General features: G+C 41.6%; 1 protein-coding gene across 1 annotated transcript in view; it reads left to right on the top strand.

Annotated features, from left to right (window-relative positions):
* The window catches only part of CSMD1 (CUB and Sushi multiple domains 1), a gene marked incomplete at its 5' end in the record, with an annotated part of 688,146 nt that overhangs the window by 332,813 nt on the left and 331,573 nt on the right, over positions 1-23,760 (top strand). Inside the window, 2 exons of the mRNA XM_047855978.1 lie at positions 4,695-4,864; positions 9,237-9,393. Coding sequence (XP_047711934.1) covers positions 4,695-4,864; positions 9,237-9,393 — 327 coding nt within the window. The remainder of the gene's footprint in view (positions 1-4,694; positions 4,865-9,236; positions 9,394-23,760) is intronic.

Genomic DNA, 23,760 nt, shown 5'->3' with positions numbered 1-23,760 from the left:
TGCTTTCTCTTAGGGCATTTCCTCTTCTCCGAACACCCTTTGTCTGGACACCTGTGTGCTCCAAACTTTTAGGGACCTTTCACCTTGGTTTAGTGAAGCCCACACGTTCCCCGAGGTCTGGCCAAGTCTCCCTGCAGCCACATTTCCTACAGTTCTCTGATGACCGCCCACCTCAGTCACGTCCCTGAAGCCACATAAGCAGCCTTTGTGTCCCACACCAGCCTGTCCCCGTGTCCCACCGCAGCATCCCCGACATAGGTCTCTCCCTAGACCCCGGGTGTCGCCACACCTGCTTGCACCAAGTTGAGTGATGAACCAAGGCGTCGAGATAAAATGGCAAATCGCGTTCAGCCTTTGAGATGTCGTATTTTCTTACGGCTCTTGACACAGAATCGGAAAACGATAGCAACAGCCACACGTGCTCTCTGGAATGGTGTCAGCCCAACCGGACAACTGTTTTAAAATTGAGGACAGGTGTAAAGGTCACGATTTAAGAGGAAAAAAGTAATGACGTGATAATCTGCATGAAAGTCTTTGAAGAATATAAAGGCATACAAATATAAATAAAGTAGTGATGTGCCTAGTATGGAACTGTACGATACAAAACACTGTACTGAAGTAGATTTTTTTAAAAACAATCAACATACCAAGCTTGTATATTCTACAAGCAATTTCATACTCTTGGAGAAAAATGCACATGAAAGACTCCTTAAGCACCGCACCACGTTAGAAGAACGAAATTCCATCCTTGTACATGTAAACGTATCGGTCATGTTTGCTGAGGCTCAGTTGTATATGAAATAAATGAGTTACTGCTGAACGTTCACTTAGAGATTTTACCGTGTCTCAGCCCGAGAGACAGTGGCTCTGACACCAGTGGGACTTTATTGTGAAGCGGGGAGCAGGTACCTCTCACTTGCAGGAGGTCCGTTTCTGCAAGTTAAAGGAACAAATCGTCTGTGTACAAAGGGTTACGAGTTACGACAGGCCAAGCGATTGCCCACACCTATTATTTCTATATAGTGCACTTAATTAGCACCACTTACTATATGTCTGCCTTAAAGCGAAATCCCAGGATCCAAATCCTAATAAAAAGAGATGTAAAATTACATCTTTAGATTTAATAGTTTTTTTTTTCCTTCCCACGTAGCCAAAGGCCAGAGTCTTCTCTCTAGTTCTCCCTTTTTGCTGTATTATGAGAAATAAGTATATGGTTGGTGTCTTAAATGCTAATGTGAAAACAAATACCATCTCCAGTTCACTGGTGACCTGTCCCAAACAAAAGTCCTCAAAAGGATACACCCATATAGAGCAAACCCATACTATCTTAGTTTCATTGTTTTTCATAATTAATATTGTGAGTTATTCACTAAGATGTGTATTCATCACTAGTTAGGATATAAAGGGACACAACTCCATTCCTAAGTGTGTAGAGTTTATATCAACTCAATAACTGATCTGTACTAGTTTTGTGACCTTGGGAAAAGCCCTTGGTTTTTCAGCTATTCTGTTTCAGTGTCCTCACCTGTGAAATGTGGTTCATTGACCTATTTGATAAGGTTACTGAGAAGTAACAGGGATCCCTGGGTGTAAAGAACTTAGAAAAGCATCTGACGCACAATTACCAGAATTTACGTATCAGCCTTTTCATGATAGATTGTCACTTTTGAAAAATGACACCTCTGGCTGGTTCTGGAAGATTCTCCTCGTGACAAATGTGTGAAGGAGAAGAAAAGAATAGAAACGCAGTGGCATGAAGACCAAAGAAAGAGATCCCAACCACTGTGAAAACGAGAGAACAAAACCCATTCTCCACAAATGCCGAACCACAGATACAGACGGAGGACGAACGTGAACATGGCCGAGCCCCCGCCTTTGGGAGTGGGGGTGGGCTCAGGATGTGGACTCAGGGGTGGGCTCATGGATGAAACCCATCAGAGTTGGTTGATTCTCCTTGGCTCTGCTTTCTTCATGGAGTGCCCCCTAAAGACACCTTCGGACTTCTCATACGTGTTTTCATAGCTCCCGAGAGAGGCAAAGCTCGCATTCCACACTTGGGTTCAAGATGCGTAGACTTACTACTGTGTTCAATTAATTACCCCTTATGCGTTCCAACCCTCCCTCCATCCTCCTGACCTCATTCAGTCAAGAAAGAAGACCACAGCCTCTCCTGATGACCAGATGGTGACCAGAGGGAGGGCCAGCACCCTCATTATCCCTTTCACCTCCAGCCCACCTCTAGGAAGGTTTGACTCAAGAGTGCCTGTACTTTACTGTGACTTGTTATGCACACAGTCAATAATAGACTTGACATGTTCAGACGTACGGTAAACCCACATACACACAGCCAGTTATTATAGCCATACAAATCCTTCTTCCAATGTTTTCCTCGACTAAAAATAACCTATTTGCTACAGTATCAGTATTTTTTACATCTTCCATTGCAAGACTTCTTTTCAAACTCATAAGGTAATGGATAAAAAGACTTAAATTTCATTTTTGAATGGTTCACTTTATTGATCACTGTCAAATTCAATTTTAAATAAAAACCCCTAATATTTGTGACTAGGTTTTTGAATCCAGTTATCAGAATTCAGTTGAGTTTTTTTAAAGATTTTTTTTCCACCCTGATATCTTTAACGAGTTTGAACCCCCCACTGCTCTATCCATAGAGCAGCCAAAGGCGATATTCTACCTTGCTGTTTTGATATTCTTTCTATTTATCCTGGTTTTTATGTTTTAAAATGTCCTATTTCTCTAGGAGAGAAAAAAAAAGGCAGAAAACATATAAGAATGTCCATGAGTTATTATCATTTCCCAAGGGGATTACTTACCTAAAATGTTTGTTGCATTTAATGTATAAATTGATTGATGTATGTCTTCAATCTGAGATGGCCTAAGAATCAGTAGATTGCTAACACGGAAAGACTGTTCAAAAGGCAGATATCCAGCTTGAGAGACACATCACTTGCCTGTCTCCCCATATATTTTTGTAGTCTTTAGAAAATATTTTAAAATATGATTATAATTAAAAACCATGATTACATATAAATATAATAATATAAATATATATCTGTGGTTTTAAAATAATATTATGAAGCTCCGTTACCGTTTTGGTGGCTCACCCACTCCTTGTGTTTATTTCTCAAAACGTTCCCCCCTGATCCTGAGCAAAGCCTGCCTTTAAGTCTTCACTTAGGAATACATGAGGGTTATGGGGTACCTGGGGGGCTCAGTCGGTTAAGCTTCTGACTTCAGCTCAGGTCATGATCTCATGGTTCATGGGTTTGAGCCCCGTGTGGGGCTCTGTGCTGACAGCTCAGAGCCTGGAGCCTGCTTTGGATTCTGTCTCTCCCTTTCTGCCCGCCCACCTTCTCTCTCTCTCTCTCTCTCTCTCTCTCTCTCAAATAAACCTTAAATTAACAAAAGACAGACTACATAAAGATTAGGTGAGCCCACGTTCTCGTGTGTGGATGTTCTCCCAGCCCTTCTACATGGGGACATTATGAGATCCAAGTGCACAAATCATTACGAGCTGATCTTAAATCTGTAGCAATTTTCTGGCAAAGAGGCTCGGGATCATGGCTACAAGTGTAGGTGATGTTCTTAATTGTGAGAGGAAGGTCACAATTAATGAAAATGGGCACGCACAACATGTCTGCCAAAGTTACAGAACATGGCACAACACTGCACACTGTGAGTCCCTCTCCCTCATCCTCACCCCCACTAAAATGGTGCATTTCCCTGATTGTCACTTTCCAACTCGACCATTGTTCTTCAGACTCATACTTACTTTGTTGAGTTTTTAAAAATCACTGCACTTGCCACACAGTGTGGCCAATAAACTATTTGGTGCAGAATCCGGTGGGGCTCTCTTGTGACACACACACACACACACACACACACACACACACACACACACACACGGCACCTCTATTGTTTTGTGGTGATTTGGGACTTACAGGGTTTTAAAGCTGTGGTCTTTGGGCTAACCGTTTGTTTTTAAGGTGAGCTGAGAGGTTAAGTGACTCTGTCTGAGTTGACATAATGTGAAGACCAAATTTATTTTTATTTTTTACCCTGATTAAATACTCTTTTATGCAAATTTGGATCTAGAAGTGAATTACCTCTGCTTTCTCCAGGAGAAGGGCAGAAGAAAATAACATTGACCTCCACTGAATGTTCTTTTGTCCCGAGATGGAACACAGACAGGCTCGGTGCTGTGACACTGGTGGGCTGCTGAGTGGTTTTATTTATCTTTAGATCCCCTTTAAATGTGTTCGGGTCGTTGCCACAAAATATCAATGTAAGTACCACAGAGCTGTCACAGTGGCATTGGCAGGGACGTTTCGTGAAGTAGAAATGAGGCCTGGGGAGGGATATGACTGCTCTGTGACACAGCCGGTGTGCTTGGGTGTAGCGATTTTGTTCGAGATCTCTTTGTGCTTCTGTGGAGTAAGAGGTACTCTGAAAACAGATAAGAAATCTTGAAAATGAATGAATAGAGACTATTTCCTGTCCAGCTGGTAAACAGTAAAAAAAAAAAAAAAACCCACCAATCTATAAAAACAGTATGTTAATTAGAAACATACATTGAGAGAGGAGAGGGCCGTCATGATTGTAGAATTTTTATGTGTTAAAATCAGTAATTCCACTTTTCAATTCTTTCTTTTTTAATGTCCTATTTATTTTAGCTGAATGCGGAGCAAGTGTCAAAGGAAATGAAGGAACATTGTTGTCCCCAAATTTCCCGTCAAATTACGATAATAACCACGAGTGTATCTATAAGATAGAAACAGAAGCTGGCAAGGGGATCCATCTCCGGGCACGGACCTTCCAGCTGTTTGAAGGAGACATTCTGAAGGTAAGAAGAATCTTCTGTTATGTGACTCCGTCTCTTCTCAAGGCGCAAATTAAATATCTGTCCATCCACACACACACACACACACACACACACACACACATATTTAGATGGACATATTTTTTCCAACTTACTTGGCCAATTGGTTTGAGAAGGGGGAATGTAGCCATGTTCCTCAGTGGCGTGAGTGTAGACTGTGATCTATCTTAGTCTGCAATCTTGGATCTAACATTCGCTGTGTGTCTTGGGCAGATTATTCAGCATTTTTGAGGTTTAGCTTCCTTATGTGTGAAAACACATGATGATGCCCATCTTCGAGGGATGTTTTGAGATTTAAATAATATACTGTCGGTGGATGTGTCCAGGATTGCGCTGAGCACGCGTGATTATTAAAGCTAGTGGGCCACCAAAGCTACGCTTTGAATAGTCATTCTCGATGACTAGATGTGGTCCCAACATTCAGAGTGAGAAAGGTTTTGATGTGCTAGTGGAAGCAAGCTTAGCCACTGTCACCAGACCATAGAGCAGAGCTCATGTGGAGAGGCCATGCCAGACAAGACAGAATTTCAGTGGGCGAGTCTGAGCTGTGTTCATGGGACTCAGGGACATTCTTGGAATAGGACCAGAAACTAGGGTTCTGTGGATCAGACAATACAGAGCACCAGAGCCTCGGGGAAATGCTCTGGGGTGCGGGACCCAGCACACCACCACCCTGTAGGTGGACTCCAGGAAAAACAAAAAACAAAAAACCCCAGCAGAAATGGATTCCAGGAAAAGTCAAGGCCTGCACTGGTCTATGAGACCCAGCTCTAGCTGGAAATGCCCCCATAATCCCTAATGTTTCCACTGCAATTCCCACCTCTCCTGTAACTCTTCGAGGATCTAGGGGCCAGGGAGGGGCATCTGGAGAGTGAGGGCATGCAAAGAGGGGGATCAGACTAATGGCAGACACCACCCAACCCGTCTCCCTGCTCGGTCCAGTGAGGAGTGAGCACCCGGTCCAGGGGACACAGCGCATTTGTGGCAGGAGGGAGACATCTCTCTTCTCATTCCTTGTGAAGTTCTAGGGTTTTCCAGTGACATTTACATCTACATGGACTCACACATTGACGCATCTCACATTCAGGAGAGTCCACACGCCCTGAGCTGCCAACACTGAGAAAAATGCAAAGAGCCAGTCGAGAGGGAACCATCACTGACTTCCCGGTTGTCATCCATTTGCACACGGTTAAAGAGGGGTCCCTCCAGGATCCCCACCCTGACCTCATTAGCTGTTATGTTCACACTTCAGAGGCACTGAAAGCCTAAAGTGCCTTACTCCCTCCTACGTCCGGCCTTGACTATTTCAATGTCATTGTTGAGAAGACCAGGTTTATTGTCATTGTTCTTCTATTGTAATAGTCTTTCCAAACCTCATGCTGACATCATGAAGCTCTGTCATTAAGAAGTGATTTTCAGGCAGGAAACTAATATGTTCTCACCGATGTAAAAAAAAAAAATTAAAGTTGCGTCGTAAGGAACCATTTTCTGAATTCTCTGATAACCTCAAATTTAGAAGTCAGTAAGCCTTCAGAGAAAACTTGTAAGTAACAATTAACCATGCTTGGTGTAGGTGAGTGATTAGAGATACCGCATAAAATGTACACTAATAAATATTGCTGCAGAAGAAGTGAATAATGTTCATTTGTGATTGCACGTAGTTTAAAGTTGTTGATTATAACAAAAAGCAAATAAAAAATCATGCTTACCTCACTTAATTGCAGAGAAAGTGTCAGTCATCTGAAATGCCTGAATGTTTTGCAAGCATGTCTTTTTTTATTGGCTATGCTAATACATATCTCCTTGTCAAAAACTTTTCAAGTGGGATTCTCTTATTTTTAGCTTTAAATGCTATTCACGTCATTCCTTCGTACATAGTAGGATCCAATGAGAAAGACCAAAGTTTTGTGCATGGATTTCCACGTATAAAAACATGTTTTCTCACATCAAATGGGAAAAATAAAACCTATAAGAGAAATAGAGCTTGAAAGAAATGTCATGAAAGGAATATATATGGAACGCAGAGTTAATTTTGGAAACGGACCTTTGGGTATAGCTCTGTAAAACTGGGAAACACCCCCTTCCCTCAGCACCCCCCCACCCTGCCACTCAGGATGCTGCGTGATGTCTCCTAACCGGCGGCCACCTGCTCACTCGGCCATCCCGCTCTGGGCGGAGGGCATGGGTTAAATTCAAAATCAGAGGACCATTTGTGCTGCACAGAGTTCAGCCTTGTAGTAACAGGACTCGGGGAGCCTTTCTCCAGTACCAAAATGGAACACCTGGATCCTGGCAGCAGCTAGACGAGGGCGTGCGACCAAGGGGTGTTATGCTGAACTGCTGTGGCTTGTTCCGAATTTCAGTGGAATTAAAAATCAAGTCTTCTGACTTCTGATACCATCTGGGTGGTCGTTTGTGGTCCACAGAAAACTTGAATCCAGATTTGTAACTTGAGGGAGCTGACAGGATGATGCTCCGCGTGGTGCATGACTTCTTCCTCCTCACATGCCAAGCTCTGCCAAGCGCAGAGCTCATTGCCTGCGGTGTAGACAGGACAGAATTATGGTCTGGGAGAAGCCCATAATTCAGCGTTGCGATGATTCATTTTGAGTGGTTGTAGCTTTGAGGATCCTGGGAGCTGGATGCTGTCCAGATGATCTAGTTGATCTGTGGGAAGCGTCCCGTCAAGGCCCGTGGAGGTGACTATTGACAGTGCTCCAGAACTCTCAGGATCGAGCTTACGTGACGGTTTCGTTACTTTTGTGCCCCTCATCTCTATGGGTTTCTGTAACTTACAGAGAATCATGTGGTATATGCCGTGAGACGAGACCTTTCTCGCAAGGTCTGGGCATCTTCTTTCTGACCCAGATTCCTCTGGACTTAAAACTCGTTACACTCTGGTGTCACAGACACACCATGTCTGATGAATGCACATGTTGAGTCAAGGGATGATGTTCCCACGATAGCCTCTTACTGGCTTTTAGTGAGGAGTTGTGGGGTATTTGATTCTACTCCTCTCACACATACTTATCTAATTGGAAAGGAGTGAAATAATGAGCCATAAAATTAATTTTCCCAAATGTGCTCTTATCTTTTCGGAGTGTGTATACATGTGTGAGTCTGTCAAGCAAGGTATACATTCTGTACGCTTATTAGAAGGGAGTTGAGAGAAGAAAAGTAAGAATTAATCCATGTGAGAAGGAAAATAGTGGGGAAGTGAACAAACATTGGACAAATCTACTGAGGACTTTCATGGCCTTTAATTAAGATTTTTTTTGAATCAAGAAAAACTGGGTGTTTTCCGATGTAATACACATTCATTCTTTCTTTCTTAAAACCCTTATCCATACCAGTGGCTCCTTGCTGTGAACCATTCCAATAGTTCAAAGAGGCAAACACATTATCCTTTGCCACTGTGCATTCTGTTCTGGACACTTTACTAGGGCTGTTGGGGGGCCTCAACAGTCCGTCATTCCTGAATGCAAATCCAGTCTATTCTGGCATTAGCATAAAAGGTTCCTGTGAGCTGTCCCACATGCCTGTGCCCTAAATTGTTTGACCCAATCCCCACTTAGGAAATGTGACTGGCACTCATCCACTCCCAGGGTGGTCTCCCCCAGTGAAAGTCGGGGACACAACCCCCAATGCCCCCTCTCCCTTACCTCTAACATCTACACAAAACCAAACGTGTCCACTTGGCTTCCAAATACTCGTTTTAAACACCCACGCTTTACGACCACCTAGGAAGGTAAAGTCAAATACAAAGTGTTCTCGAGGAAGACAGCACGTGTCTCTGATGTCATTACATGATGGGATTCTTTTATCACAGCTAATTCAAGACTAAAGTCCCCTCAACCTCAAAGGCTGCAAAATGTGACAAGATTTCCACATCTTGTCTTGTATTACATTCAGGTAGGAGGGATGTCCGAATACTTGCATGATAGTTCACAGACGACGCCGTGGCTAAAATCGTGTACGCCCCTTCAATCTTGGGAAGTGCATTCTGAGGGAGGGGGAGAAAGGGAAATAATGGAACTTGGAAATGCAAATGAAGATGTATTTCATTTTAAGTAAACAAGGGAAGGACTCCCAAAGTGATCCATGTAGAATGAGCTGACCACAGGTGGAATCTCGTGTCTTTCATGCTGATGGTAATGATGCAACCTGAAGAAACAAGACTGCTTCGCAGGGTTAGACATTCACCTTTCAGTAAACCGTGTATGTTTTTCGAGTACCGCACGAGGTCACGTGTTTGGAGATTTGCATGTCATGTTAAAATTGCTAGCGTGCAAACAGAATTAAGTAACCGGGGAGTCACGCTGTGACTTCTGTTTAGGTGTATGATGGAAAGGACAGTTCATCGCGCCCGTTGGGGTCCTTCACTAAGAATGAGCTCGTGGGGCTGGTCCTCAACAGCACTTCCAATCACCTGTGGCTGGAATTCAACACCAACGGCTCTGAAACCGACCAGGGTTTCCAGCTCACCTATACGAGTAAGTAGCATATGACGTCATCATTTCAGGTTTGTTTGTTTTTTTAAATCTCGGGGTTCATCTAATACCTAGCTGATGATTTTTTTTTTTTTTTTTTTTTTTTGCTTAGCTAATACATTTTAAATACTGATTTTTTTCTCTGGTCTCCCTACTGTGTTCTGAATTAATATTTAACTCTTAATTTAGACACATTGCCAGAAGTGATAGTTTGAAATTTATTTTCTTAGATGCATTAATATTTTCATAAGAAAATGGCTGTACCTGAAAAGAAACTATCATGACTTTTAAGAGCTTCTGAGCTTAATAAATTCTGATTATAATATAGTATGCATTGACAAAGATTCATATTTGTACATATGAAAGATTTAGAATGAATGTTTGATGTAATTAATAGCAATAATTTTGGATGTCTACCCTACATCAGTACTTTACTATTATATCTACATATATAAATATTAGAATCTATATATTACAGAATGTCAGTTACATGTGTGTAATTTAGTCACATATACTACATATAAATGTCATGAAATAAAACAACCCCACGTACTAAGCTCTTTCTTAGCACCACTAATGTCCTAATAAGAAAACTAAACACAAAGAATTTCACCACTTCTTGCTGTAAAGATACCAGGTGTATGGGCTGGTGGAGTCAGGCTGTGATCACGGACCTACAGTTTTACACAGAGCCCTGTTGTGCCCCCTGACTAATGTCAATCAAAGTACAAAAAATATTTTTTTAATGGTTATTTATTTTTGAGAGAGAGAGAGAGAGAGAGACACAGAATGTGAAGCAGGTTCCAGGCTCCGAGCTGTCAACACAGAGCCCGACATGGGGCTGGAACTCACAGACTGTGAGATCATGACCTAAGCTGAAGTCGGACGCTCAACCGACTGAGGCACGCAGGGGCCCCCAAAAAATATTTTTAAAGATGAAAATGAAGAAGAGAAAGAAGTATATAAAATAAAGAAGGAAAAGAGACTGTGCTTTCTAAAAGAGTTATTTGCAGTATGATCACTGTTATTTCCACCATTTATACTTCCAAACAAGTAAGGTAAAACATGAGCTACTTGGTGTGGATAAATAGTGAAAATTAAGTAATCAATGAAATGTACCAGATAGTCCAATCTTTCACTAATCTGCTGATTAAAAATCTTTATTACACCAAAAGCCATGCCAAAAAATATAAAATTTTGGATTTTTTAGCATGAAAGTATATTAGTGATCATCAAGATTGATTTCTTTATTTGACAGATAAGCAAATGAAGTCCTGGAAATGATAATAATTATCCCAGACACAGAACTAATCCAGGTGCCTCAAAGGAAGATTAATTGCCTAAAATCCCCCTTGGTGGGCAAAATTACAGGGAAAGGCCTGCAAGACTTGGTGAGCAAACACAGAAGTAGAGTAGCTGACACTAGAAAGCCAATTTTTCGTTATCATGAAAATAACCATTTACGAGATTCAGTAAACAGCAAGTATATTAATTATATTGCATGCATAATAAATTAGTAGCAGGGGCATTATAAAACCAATTCATAATTATAGTTTTTTGTTACTAGAATTTGACTCTTCAGAATGTCCCTCTGAAGCAGGTTTCAAAGGCTTCTTGTAAAGCCCTTTGGCTTTGCTTCAGACTAAGATGGACACCCTTGCAACCTCTTTCTTTCTTCCACTTGGATTTTCCATCAGTATGTTCATAGATTTTGTTTTATTCCCACTTGCATTCACCCCCACTTCCTAGCTGTTACACGTGTCATATTAGTCTTAGAGGACGTTGGATACTTGAGAAAGAAAACGGTTGGAGAACTCCCTAGGTAAACCTGAGGGTTTATTGTAAATAAAGGGTATCTCCACGCACACCTGGCGTGTTCCTCCAGTCCAGTCGTCGCCTCGGCTCCTCTGACAAATGGTGCGTCCCACTACGGTTTGTCAGCAAGGACAAGAAAGCATTGGGCTGTGTGTTTCCCTGTCTCCCCTGTGCATTTCCGTGTCCTCGGTCCTCAGTACCACTCCAAGTGTGGCGGTAACTAAGCTCACGTGCACCCTTCCCCGCCTGCTTCATAGAGAATGTATCTGGTTCTATTTCACATCGCGCTGCTTTCCCAACCCTAGTTTCTGCTACCTGTTTTCTCTCTACGTGCCCTGGAGTAATTCTTGATTTGTGAACATGTGTTCCTACATTCTCATGGTCGTGTAGAAGATATCCAGCAGCAAGTGCCTGCCTTTTGGAACTTCAAGCTAACTGGACCTGTCACCAACGATGGGGTCCCTTGACTGTTTCCAGAATTCTGACTCCTGCTTACTTCCCAAATTGCAGTTAAGAAGGGCCAGCATGTCCTAAAATCACGTGACTGGGCTGAGATTAGAAGTTGTGGGCTTCATTTGTGTATAATGTCCACCTTGTCACATCAAGAAGGGTCGCTTCATTGTGCTATCGCCAGCCTCCGTTAGATGCCGCGTGGCTGGTGTAACCCCACGTTTCTCCATGGTATCCAGCATAGCTTGAGGACCTTTTGCTGCGCACCGGCCCCCCCCCCACCCCGCCCAGCTGTTTCTCTGGGTAACTCTGAGAAACTTGAATCTGTGGATCTGTTTGTGGGCACTCTAATTTTTTTTTTCATTACATAACAGCACAAACTTTCTGAGTTTCTGAGAAGAAACATTTCAATGATTGGTATTTAGCTCTTAGTATAACCTAGTTGATGGGAATAATTATCTTTTCTGCCTGTTTTCCCTCTTTGCCTTCACCTACAAAAACACAGATGGTCCCTGGGTGCAATTTCCACTTGTGAGGTTGTCCTAGAGCTAGAACACACGGCCAGATGGGAAAACACATCTGTAATATAGAATTGATGGTGCTGATGGCTATATAATCAAAATAATATTAGCTTCACATTAAAGTTTTAGCTTTAAACACCAAGTAATTAATTAAAAAAAATCCCAAGCTCCCACAATGTGATCGAATACCGGAATCAAATACTCATCCCTAAAAGATGGCTTGGAAATAATGAATGTTATAAAATGTTTTGAGCAAGTTATTAAAGCTTAAGACTAAGTAAAGACACTTTCAGCTAACTTCAAAAGACTTTTGTAATTGCCTCTTGATAGTTAATTGCATCACTTAAGGAAACATTCATATTTAAATGTTTCAGTTCCATAATTAATCTGCACACACCAGTGGATCAGAAATGTCAACAGAAAGTAAATATATAGCTTATTAAACACCCTAACGTTTTTGAAGTGGATACAAATAATATTTGAATCTCCTTTAATATCTACAGCATACTCTCGCACACCTGATTTTGCCATCTTGGTAATTTTGTGTCCTGCTAAAGAGCTCCTTTTACTCTTATTCACAAATTAGAAACTGAGTCTCCACATCCTTGAGTGGCTTGCTGAAGCTTTCACATCCGGAAGTGGTCCAGCCAGGACCCCAATTCAGGTCTCTTGACCGAAGCCCCAAACTGAGGATGAGCTGAATTTCACAGCCTTTAGATGGTCCCGCCTTGTTGACTAACACACGTATTGTCTGATACTTATACATGTAAAGGCATTGGTGAGGAAGAGAAGTCGGGTATCTTGGGGACAACGTGGGGTAAACGCATTATATTAAGCAGCCGCTGGTTTGTGAGTAGTAGGTTAGGGCAATATGCAACTGAAATAAAGTTACCTCTATTACAAAACACTCCTTTTTATTAGAGATTTGTTTATTTTCTTTTCTTAAAGTTTATTTCTTTGTTTTGAGAGGGAGAGAGAGTAGAGGGGAGGAAGAAAAAGGGGGGAAGAGAGAGAGAATGTGAAACAGGCTCCATTTTCAGCCCAGAGTCCAACTCGGGGTTCGATCCCAGGAACCATGAGATCATGACTGGAGCCGAGATCAAGAGTTGGTTGCTTAACCTACTGAGCCACACAGGCGCCCCTACAGATTTGTTTCTTTTCATAACAAATCATAGTCTTCCAATTCTATAAGTGTGTCAAATGGAAGCATGACCCGTAAGGTCTTTGAGATCAGGGACCATGGGTGTTCATTTTTTATTATCTTCGGCACCTTGGACAGATGCCTGGTCTGTAAGACAAAAAGCTTAGATTATATATCATTGTTATTTAAGCTGTATTCCAGGAAGCTCTAAGATTCCACAGAGCCCTCTCAGGGCAATAAGAATTTCACCTTATCTAACTTAAGCATTTTTGCTTGCTTTCTCCTGGCGATTGCAAAGTTCTTCAAGTATCAGGAAAAAGTACATTGGCAGTGGATGGCTGTGTTTTCTAAATATTTCAGCAACTACTTTTATAGAAAAGTAGTTCTGGAAATTAAAAAAAATCCTATATTGAATTCAGAATTCTTTAAAAAATATGTTTAACCTCTTTTAGAGTTTCACGAGAATGTTCCCAGCATAGTCGCTCTCCAGACCCACTTTACCGCAGGACATATGGGAGGATTTGGATCTGAAACAGGCTTTCTGGATTGTATACTCTTAGTTATTTCAGTGGAGAGAACCGAATGAGCCCTCTGTGGCAACTCAACCGAAATTCTCTACCTGGGGGTTTTAGTAAAATAACTGTAGTTTGGACACACATCTCTGGGCTGTCTTATTGGACCATTTTCTGATTAACCAACAACTGTACAGGTATTGCCTGTATACCGAATGTTTAGTGCTATATTGAGTCAGAGTAGGCAAAGCCCGGCTGCCTGTTATTAATAAATGTCTTATGGGGCGCCTGGGTGGCTCAGTCGGTCCGTGAGTTCGAGCCCCGCGTCGGGCTCTGTGCTGACAGCTCAGAGCCTGGAGCCTGTTTCCGATTCTGTGTCTCCCTCTCTCTCTGCCCCTCCCCCGTTCATGCTCTGTCTCTCTCTGTCTCAAAAATAAATAAACATTAAAAAAAATTAAAAAAAAAATAAAATAAATGTCTCACGATAGTCACATGTAGGACTTGTGAAACACAGGTTGATAGAAATGTGACTAAATATTTATATCCTCAACTCTGGAATGGATCTGAAGCTATTGTTGTAGGAGTCAGTTCATGGCCCTGATTCACACTGACTGATAGTTTTGACCCTTATTACATTGTGATTTTTGGCTCTTAATATATTCTTTTTTTATATATATTTTTTTATTTTTCTCCAAATAAACTATAGTCCATTGATGATAGTATGTGATTCTTATATTTTAAGACACACACACACACACACACACACACACACACACACAGAGTTTTCCAGAAGAATGAGAGATCATTGAAAGCCGGAATCACAGTACAAACCTCCAGAATTTTCTTTCCTTCCTGCTAGATCCCTTTCTTCTTTCCTCTAGATTAAGTTTAAATGCTTGTTCCTGCACACAAGCTGCCTTGCTGTCCAGCTTCCTGAAACAGAATTGTCTGCTCTTTCTTATATGTCTCCCAAACCTCTAATAGTTTGTCTGTACACCTTTTGCTTTCACACCAGTAAAATGTGAGGTTCTCAGGAGGCAGAGCCTTACCTTCAGCAACAGCAGGTAACCTCCACAGTCACTTAGTAGGTGACGATCACCTGAGCTGACCTGGGTTGGTGCAGAAGGAGGCAGACTTGAGGGAAATGTGAGGAGATGGACGCGACCTTCGTGCTCATGACATGACGGATATGGGAGTCTGGATAGGATGCAGCATGTGTGACAAGGAGAAGAGTAAAGGCATTTCCCCAGCTTTATTGGGTTCTAATTGGCAGCATTTTGTAAGTTTAGGGTGGTGAACTGATACATCACAAGTAATGTGAAATGATCCCCACATGAAGGTTAACACAGCCATCACCGCACGTGGTGTGTGTGTGTGTGTGTGTGTGTGTGTGTGTGTGTGCTGAGACCTGCCCATTTCTTTTTTTCTTTTCTTTTCCATTTCTAATAGAGATTCTTCTGAGTTTACCTCCATGACTGAAGGAGAGTCACATGCACAATGCTGTGTTCCCTTCATAACTGATTCCATTTTTTTTTACCACTGTATTTTGGAAGATCTGTATAAGTTAAATGGCCGTTCTTGAGTATAAGGTCTAGAATCTAATTTTATAAATAATAAAGGTATTCACAAAGTTACCAAACACTGTTGGTTGCATGTGTGTAAGTGCTGTTATTTTGGAGTTTACTTCAACAGCATTCACCACATCCTCGGTCTCTGTGGTGTGTAGCATAGCCTAGAAAATCATGTCAAAGTGATGTTTCCTTCAATGAGTACTTTGTAAAAGAATTTATATTTGTGCTGCAGCCAAGGTCAGCGTGGAAGAGGTGGAGAAAATAACCAGCTCACACATAAACCCACACTAACACTGGCAGATCTTTCTTCTGTTTCCATTAAGATTAAAATTGTGCCAAGGAAGGGGTGCCTGGGTGGCTCCATCAGTTGAGCATCTTACTTTGACTCAGGTCATGATCTAGCAGTTTGTGGGTTCGAGCCCCGTGTCAGGCTCTGTGCCGACAGCTCAGAGCCTGGAGCCTGCTTCAGATATGTGTCTCCCTCTCTCTCTGCCCCTTCCTTGCTTGCTCTCTCTCTCTCTCTCTCTCAAAAATAACTAAACATTAAAAAAAAAAAGGCTTATGGAGCACAGGTTTATTCTCAAATAGCCATTAATCCAACAGATAAAACTGCTGGAAAATGTAATAAGCGTGATTTGTTCTCCCTATGGTAACTGGTGGGTAATAGTATAGTGGTGTTTCAAAGCAATAGGCAGTTATTTTGTGCACTGGTTTTCTACTGCTGTGTAACAAATTACCACAAGCGTTAGAGACCTAAAACACTTTATCACTCACAGTTCCCGGGGGGTGGGGGGACGGGGCCTGGCTCAGTTGGGTCCTCTCAAGGTCTCCCGAGGCCGTGATCCAGTCAGTCTCACCCAAAGCCGGTATCCCTGCTTCAGTTCCTGTGGCTGTGGGCAGAATTCATTTCCTTCCGGTAGCAGGACAAGGCCAAGCTCCTGGGGTTCTGGGGCGCTGCTGGTCTCTCTGACCAGCAGGAGAGGCCTCTGTCTAGGGGGCCCAGGCCTTCTTTGGGGGACTTTCATCTGATCATGTGATCGAGTCAGGTGCACCCAGGATCATCTCCATTTCAACTAACTCAGAATCACCAGATCTGGGGCCTCCATTGGGCTACAGCTTTCTCTCACCTTGCTACAGATCTGGCCCACGCTCTAGAAGGGGAGAGGATTTCGTGGGCATCAGTGTCAGGCACTGGTGGGGTCCTGGGGTCACATTCAGGTCTGTCCGTCACAGTTTCCTCTTTAGGAATTTTGTTTTTTAATTCTTTTTTTCAGATAATTCCGTTTTCAAAAGCAGTGTGTTTGTGTGTGTGCACTCACTTGCAGATGTAAGTAGACCTTTAAAAAGAGGAAACAGACAATTTGATTGTTTCCGTGAACTTTTAAATTTCCAGGATATGTTTGGGTTAATAGTTACGGATCTCTAGTTGCAAACAATACAAGTCACAGAGTCACTCTCTGTACTGTCATGGATTCAGTGTTGTTTTTTTAATGATTTTTATGTATTTCACTTATTTATTTTGAGAGAGAGAGAGAGAGAGAGCAGAGAGAGAATTGGAAGCAGGCTCCACACTGTCAGCGCAGAGACTGACGTGGGGCTCGATCCCATGAACTGTGGGGTCATGACCTGAGCCAAGAGTTGGCCACGTAACTGACTGATCCAGCCAGGTGCCCCTGGGTTTTGGTTTTTAGGCCCCCAAATCTCCAAAGCATGCGCCTGTCTGTGACTTCAGTCTGTGTTTCGGGGTCATGAGGGTTAAAGCAACCCCGGTAAAGGATTTGGGTGCAGGTGAATTTACACAGAAGCCTAGTAGAAGTGTGTGTGGTGCACGGAAGGGTCGAAGGCACAGAGAAAGGAAAAGTAGAACCTGGCTCCAACCACAAAATGTACTTGTCTTACAACTTGCTTAAGAGAAAAAAACAATTAGAAAGCCCTAAACATTTAAGTCTGACAGTTTCTTTTTGTTTTAATCTAAAAATTATCTCTGCATGCTCATATGTTTAAGTCTATTCCCAGAAAAATGAGCCATATACCTCCAACTTCATTATTTTTATGTTAGATTTATTTTAGTTTGGGCATCGCTGTTGAAACAATTCTGCCGTGAATTCTTATCAAGTGCAACACAGTGACTTTCAGCTGTGAAAAAAGAGGGGGATAAAAGCTTATTTCTAATAGGCTTCCAACTAATATGTTTTTTAAAAGTGTATATTCAGTGAAAAATTAAATTCCATACTCAATTTGTTTTGCTATAAAAAGGATAGTGTTACAAGGAGAGAAAATTGTAATGTCAGTAGTGTGACAAGCTCAGAACTCTATGCTTATGTAATTGCATCATTGGAAACCTTTTCTATCAATATGTCAAGACATGCCCATACTTTTTTTTTATAAGCTTACACCTTCTGGTAAGAATTCAGAAGATTGCATTTTTACTCTGCTTCTACAAGAAAACCCAGAGAAACATATTGTATATAATACATCCTTCAAAATAGAATGACTTTCAATGGAAATGTCACAATGGAAAAAACTGTCCGTGTAATTCAGATACAATAGAGGCAGGCTGCTAGAAAGTCCTGGAAGGAACTCTGTATTTACTGTGAAACAAGATGGGCATATCATAAAGAGGAAAGGTATTCACATCTCTGGGAATGCCATATGAAAAACCAGTCCCCAGTCCACCATCCCAGCGTATAATTCTTGGTTTGCATTAGAAAATTTTATTCTGGCATGTACACTTTTAGATGAAAATCAAGATAGCTGTTTAATTACCGTAAGACATCAGGAAGAAAATACTGGAGTCCAGCGCGATGGCATTTCTAAGAAAGGGGTGTGCAGAGGAGTGTTTGTGGAAGTGCCACACTGTGAAACAGAAACCCCTCCCACCGTAGGGTGGCTCAAGGTGAGGCTGTCCTGAAACTGGACATAAATCGTCATCATTTCTCAGAGAGAGGAAAGGGCAAAGTATGATCAGGACCATGTTAAGAAAGGACAGTGGCACGAGGTGACACGTAATTGATTTACTCAATGTCAGACAAAATGAGAGCTAGAGGTGGCTGTGGAATCCGTGTCCCTGGCCTTCTAATTGGATGTTTCATCATCTTGCTCCCTTACTGACATGCACAGCATCATAAAGACTAAAACATAAGCATTTACAGTGTTTAAAAAAGCTCTAGTGAAACCTTCCTATGCTTCACTTCTGTGACAACATGAGAATTGCCTAATTAGGATCGTAGGTCACCCTGGTGACCTACGTCGCAGTCCTCCGGATCCTATAAAGTTCCACGTGCATGTTGGTCTGCACTAGTTTCTTTAAAAAAAATTTTTTTAATGGTTTTATTTATTTTTGAGAGACAAAGAGACAGAGCCTGAGCAGGGGAGGGGCAGAGAGAGGGAGACACAGAATCCGAAGCAGGCTCCGGGCTCCGAGCTATCGGCACAGAGCCCGACGCGGGACTCGAACTCACGAACCATGAGATCATGACCTGAACCGGTCAGATGCTCAGCTAACTGAGCCACCCAGGTGCCCCTGCACTAGTTTCTACTTAGCTTTACAGGATTTCCCCAGAGATTTAGTTTTGTGAATTGTATTTTTGTTTTATACTTCATTATTCCTTCTATTTTGTGACAGCTTGCCAGTTGACACACACAGCTATGTATATTCATCCTTTGGAACGGATGGACATACTGCTAACCATCAGTACCTTGAGGAAGACAAAAGAGCCTCCAGAAGGGTGACATAAATAATTTAAAGGATTAAACTAAAAGCATATGACTCGAGAGAGAAATAAATGGAGGCTGACAGATGATGTCACCAAATGCTATAAAATCTAGCATTTTATGGCAAGAGTGATGACGGAATTTTTGCTCCGTTCTTCTTTAGGGGAAATAAAAAGTAATCACTATTGTATTGGGCAAAGTCATGGATACGTTGTTTTTGCAAAAGGTCACTCATGGGAGGAAGAGACTCACAGAGACTTCCCTGCCGTGTCAGGAAGGCAGTGTTGGGTAATGAATCACAAGTCAGTTCATCTCTGATTTTGATTTTTCTTGCATGTATAATGGCATTTGTAATAATTCTGTAAGGAGAAAAAAACGCCATAAGAAATTTTTATTTTTTATTGTGCAGGGGAACAGATCAGTAATTACCTTTTCCAAAAGTTCCCTTTTTATTTTTTATTTTTAAATTTTTATTTTTCTCCACTTTAATGAATTTTGACATTAAGACATTCGAAGGCTGTTTGGATCTCTACCAGATAATTAAATGAGTCTTTTTTTTTTTTCATTTTTTTAACAAAGTAAACATTTCAGCAAACAGTGATATGAGCATAATCCCCTGTTAAATAACAAAACTAAACTCTTAGGCGAGGATGTGAAAAAATTTGAAATTTCAGCTTGAAATTGGCAAAGACTCTGGAATGATCCAGTTACCAGCACTCCGTAGCAAATGTAAGAGTGTATACACATGGTCAAGTGATTTAACTTACTGGTGAAATTCAGGCCGAAGGAATACACCCGCCTGTGTGTCCGGAAGCTAGGACTGAGTGTCTTAGCTGTGTCACCTGTCAGCTGTGTGATCTGTCATATCGCAGCACATACTTTTCTTCTGTAAATAAGTCGTTGTTTTTGGACAGTCCTAGTTCTGAAATTCTACAACCTTGGGATTAATCAAAAGCTATTTTTACTGTTCAAAGGGATATAAAATTTTTCTTGTGATGATTTCAACAAAGTCTACCTTTTAGCTCCCTAAAACAATTGGATAAGTGACAGCTTGTGTGTGGGGGATGAAATAAGGAGGAGCCCAAGGTGACTCCAGTGTCGGTGGGCTCCAGGGGTGTTATTTACTGACTTGGGGAATCGGGGATGGTCGATTTGTAGTAGAAGAGGTTTAGATGTCATTTTTGGATAATAGGGTCTTGACATCCCTCGGTGCTTGGTATTAGGTTTTTAATCTTGCTTCCATATGTAGCATAGATGGGAGATGTGAATGAAGTTAGCATTTGCCCGTTAGATGTTGTGTAATCTAATTCTGAGGTAATGCCAATAAGAGCAAGGTGATGGAGGTAAGATGTAAACAACAGATCTTTAAAAATCTCTTTATTTATAGGGCTTTGATGAGTTGACTTGTTAAATGAGATAAAAGGAAGGAACTGTGGCTGCAGGCTGAGTTCTGGATGATGATGCAGGTGTCAGTACTGTTAAGCTCTATAATAAAAACAGGGGACTCATTTGCGAATCCTAGGATTTCTTAAGATAAGACTTTATCGTTACAGTAATCAGAAACCTATTTCCTTTACCAAATAGCAAATAGGTTGAACAGGAACATTGCCTCCATGGCAGAGTGTGGGGGTGAGGGTTAGGTGGTGTTAGGCTTAGTCCACAGCTGATGGACCCACCTGGCCGCACGGCCTGTAGGCTCCAGTCGTGAGGTCTGACCGTGATGCAAACCCATCTGGAGTCAGGTATCCAGAGGATTCTCTACATCTTTGGTTAATGTATTGAAATCTGATACATTATACATCTTGGTCAGTAAAATATCAGTTGAGGAGCCAAATAATAAAATCCAAGAGGTAGCAGATATGTTCATAGAAGAGCTGTCTCTTGTGGAAATTTCCAGAGGTAGTTAGCACACATCAGTATGAAATAAGATCTGTATGAATTGGAACTTTTGGAAGAGGTATTTACTGATCTGTGCCCCTGCACGATAATCGAAATAATTGCTAAGAAATTGCTCATTCATGTTTATTATTTCTTTATTAATTTGAATGTTTCATCATGAAACTGATTTTTTTTCATGTAAAAGATGAATTCCCACATCTAAAAGAATAGATTGGTTCTGATGAAAAGTACAAGTGAACAAATAATTCATCAGGAAATGAATGAAAATTTTCTACTTGTACTCAAAACCTGTTCAGTTTTCAGGCTATCAAAAATGCTTGAAATATCTGTCATCGGTCATCTGAGCATCATCAACCTGAATCCACTGTGACCAAAATAACACCATTTTATGTCCATAATGCTGAAGACTTCTGATTGCATTTCATACAATAATCCCATGGAAATAAATCTATGAAATACCCATTTCATTATATAAATGTGTTATTACACATTTCCACTTGAGTATGTGATGGGACTCCCTCTTTGGAAAGTCAGCTTATGGAAAAATAGGAACCTCTGTGTCTTCCATTCAAAGTTGGTTAAGTAATATTGTTGTACCCATTTTTAATCTTCATTAGCTGGATGGATATTTCTGATTGAATATTACTTTTAAATCTTCCCAATTTTTTAAAAAATTAGTATGAATACTCAAAAGATAAGCAGTGATTTTCCTGATTTTAATAATACTTGGAAATCTTTAGAAGCTTAACAGATTATTTGAATTAAAAGCAGTCACTGACAAGTTGGAATTAATATAACCACCAATGAAACTCAGTAACATGAATACATTAGGGTGTTTCTATTCCCACTTCTGAACTTCCTTAGATAATGTGGTAAACAGTGTACTCACTATCCCATCCTTGTCTTCAAGGAGCAAGTTTTTAGATGGAATAATAAACTACACACAGGAAGGCGTAGAAGAATAAATAACTTGTGGCACACCAATGGTCACATATTTTGCAGTAGGATTCATAAGAAATTCAAGAAGGACAGAGGACTCAGGAGAACTAGGTAGGGGAGCCTTAACAGGAATGGGCTGGATTTGGTCTTAAAGGACAGGTATGATTTGGAGGACATGAGCAATGCAGTCAGGCAGTTACTCTGGATACAGGGGGCAGGAGGTGGTGACAGAATGGTGACAGGAATGAGTCTCACCTGGGTTTCAAGAATGATCCGGCCAGGAAACGCCCCAGCACACACTGGAAAGGAAGACCCAAATGCAAAACAAAGTGAAGTACTCAATTCAAGTAACAAAAAAAGAAAAACGAAAACTTAAATGCAGATGAACTCTTCGTGGTGTTTATCATACACCTTCACAGGACGTGTGTAAAAGCTCTGAATGAGCGAGTGTCATATCTGCACGCAGGTCTCCAGTTAGGTGGTTCCTGTTACTAAGGTCTCAGAAGTAAGCTGAGTGAGCCCCGGCTGGCTCTTGCAAGTCACAATTAGGCTGATGGATGGTGGTCACTCGCGCGGAAATTCTTTGGAAGAATGAGATGTGGAAAATGAGGAACAGTACTCTTACCCCCTAAAGCCGTGATAAGCCAGCAGTGGTCTGGTTGTGGCTGTCGCTTCTTGGGAATTGATGGCCTGGCTACATTGCTTGAGGGGGTGCGTTCTGGCATATGGTTTGACAATAACTTTGTATTTATTTGTTGTAGAATAATATAGATAACAACATATGAATACTAACAGCAGCAAAAAATCCGAGTGTTGTTGGTAATCCCTTATATTTATACAAAGTTTACTTAGGAAGAGTTCAGTGTGTTCTGTTAAATGTTTTACTTTTTCTTATAAAAATCTCTGTAACATGGGGGCAGGAAGAAAGAGGCATTACCATCCATATTTATCACTTGGAAACAGAAGTGGGACGAGGTAAAGGAAAGTGAACTTGAGAATGGACTTAGTCTAGACGTCGTTTGGAAGAGCTCAGTTGTCCCTCATTTCCCATCTCCTGTGAGTCCTTGTGCCCCTGGGCCCCTGGCCTTCTGCTTAGGGTGTTCTCAGCAGCTCTTCCCGTGGGCATCGTTCTGTTTGCAACCATTCTGCCTCTTCCACTTGGGGTGTTTACACGTTCCCATGGCACCTTTGCTTTCCTCACGCTTTTCTCTTTTTCCTTTTGCCAAGAATCAGATACACAGACTGAGGAGAGGAAAGAGCCGTGTTCGCAGAACCAGGACTCATGTCCCTAGTTGCCTCCGGGATAATCTCTTGAAGATCAGTGTGAGGTTCATTTGGTTGCATGTAAATTTGACATGTCTCTTGATCCAATGGGGACAACCTTTCCGGGGAAAAGAAAGTGTAACAGTTATTTTATGAGCAAAGAAGAATTAAGTCCCCCATGGGACTTTCCAAAATGCTCTTCTTTCGTTATGTAGTACAATTCTCTTGGCCAAATCGAGTGAATCTTCGGTGGCAAGTAAGAAGAGACAGTCCTATCTAGTTGATCAGGATGTGTCTTGGGTAGTCCTCGTAGCCCTGTCAAGAATGCCTGAAGGAGCCCAGGGTGAACACAGCCAACTTTGGGAGGGGTTCCTCTCAGGACCAAGTAGGGGAAGGTGAGGGGCCACTCCAAGGGGAACTCACTCTGTATCAAGAATTGTCACCTTAATCTTGTGTGCATTAAACTGCCAGGCTTGCATGCTTCTACAAGGAAGCTGACTTTGTCTGGGGCACCTCCATTTACTTGGGCTCTAGCAAAACTCTCC

This window comes from Prionailurus viverrinus, chromosome B1 (genome assembly GCF_022837055.1).
Source record: "Prionailurus viverrinus isolate Anna chromosome B1, UM_Priviv_1.0, whole genome shotgun sequence".
Classification (NCBI taxonomy): domain Eukaryota; kingdom Metazoa; phylum Chordata; class Mammalia; order Carnivora; family Felidae; genus Prionailurus; species Prionailurus viverrinus.
The sequence above is the reverse complement of the archived record's forward strand: the minus strand, read 5'-3'. Positions and strand labels throughout refer to the sequence as shown.